Raw genomic sequence first — 952 nt, 5'->3', positions numbered from 1 at the left:
AAAAAAAAAAAAAAACATAAAAAGAAACAACAAAGAACACTCAGTTTTGAGTGATCGGTTTCCAGATTCGTCTTAATGCAGGCCAGATGTTAACACCTGTTGTTGTGTCACTGACAAATACGTGCCCACACAAGGCAGGGTCTCTTCTGCCCTCACTGGGATCTAACTCATCAGCTACTGGTGGTGGACCAGTCACTAAGGGGAGTCCCCACTTCTGCCCTGAGCTACTTCCTTCTCTTTTTCTTTGTTTTATGAGTTAACTCATTTTCCCCTTGCATGCCAAACAGAGGCAAAGCTTCAGCCGTCTGATTACGTCCTTGTGTGCTCCCTTCTGCCCCGGTCGCGGTAGGAGAGCAGTCGCAGGGTGCTGCCGCAGTCCCAGCAGATCCTGGTGGCTGTGCATGGAATCCTGCGTGCCGCTGCTGACTTGGAGCTGTGTCAGACAGCCACGGATGCTTTGTAATTTGAATGCTAAAACGGAGCTCTGCCCAAGTGTTTGCAGGCACGTGCCAGGAGGTGGAGAAACAGCAAACAAACAAACCCAGCCTCTCAAGCAGTGTCAGGGTTTGTAAATTCTGCCACAGGCAGAAGCTGACCTTTTTGTTTTACTGGATGTTTGGCTTTTCTGTGAAATCAGATGTTGGAGTGCTCTGCCTTTCGTTTTTCTTGGATACGGTGGAGAAAGACCATATCTGTTGGCTCCCAAAGGCTAAGAACCAAATATTTTGCTGTTCTGGATAAACCTGGCATTGAAAGTATGTTTGTACAGCTGTCACCTTTGTCCCTTAAGCTATTTATTCTCTCTGCGGTCAGTGGGTGTTTCTCATGCATCTTTTGGATGACAACCCGGGAAGGGACACACCTTGTGGGAAAAGATTCTTTAAGTCTGTGCCCTTTTGACACTGTCCTGAGTAGAGCAATGTCCTGAAAACCTTTATTTTTCCTCAGCCAG

At 47.2% G+C, this 952-nt stretch overlaps 1 protein-coding gene across 1 annotated transcript in view; it reads right to left on the bottom strand.

Moving 5' to 3' along the window:
• Positions 1 to 690, bottom strand: part of LOC109369882 — a 3,606-nt gene extending 2,916 nt beyond the window's left edge. The window contains exon 1 of the mRNA XM_019619961.1: positions 675 to 690. Within this exon, the coding sequence (XP_019475506.1) occupies positions 675 to 690 (16 nt within the window). The remainder of the gene's footprint in view (positions 1 to 674) is intronic.
• Positions 691 to 952: the final 262 nt, after the last annotated feature.

The sequence above is a fragment of the Meleagris gallopavo genome, chromosome 14 (assembly GCF_000146605.3).
Source record: "Meleagris gallopavo isolate NT-WF06-2002-E0010 breed Aviagen turkey brand Nicholas breeding stock chromosome 14, Turkey_5.1, whole genome shotgun sequence".
In the NCBI taxonomy this organism is placed as follows: domain Eukaryota; kingdom Metazoa; phylum Chordata; class Aves; order Galliformes; family Phasianidae; genus Meleagris; species Meleagris gallopavo.
Note: the sequence above shows the minus strand (reverse complement) of the source record. Positions and strands in the feature narration are given on the sequence as shown.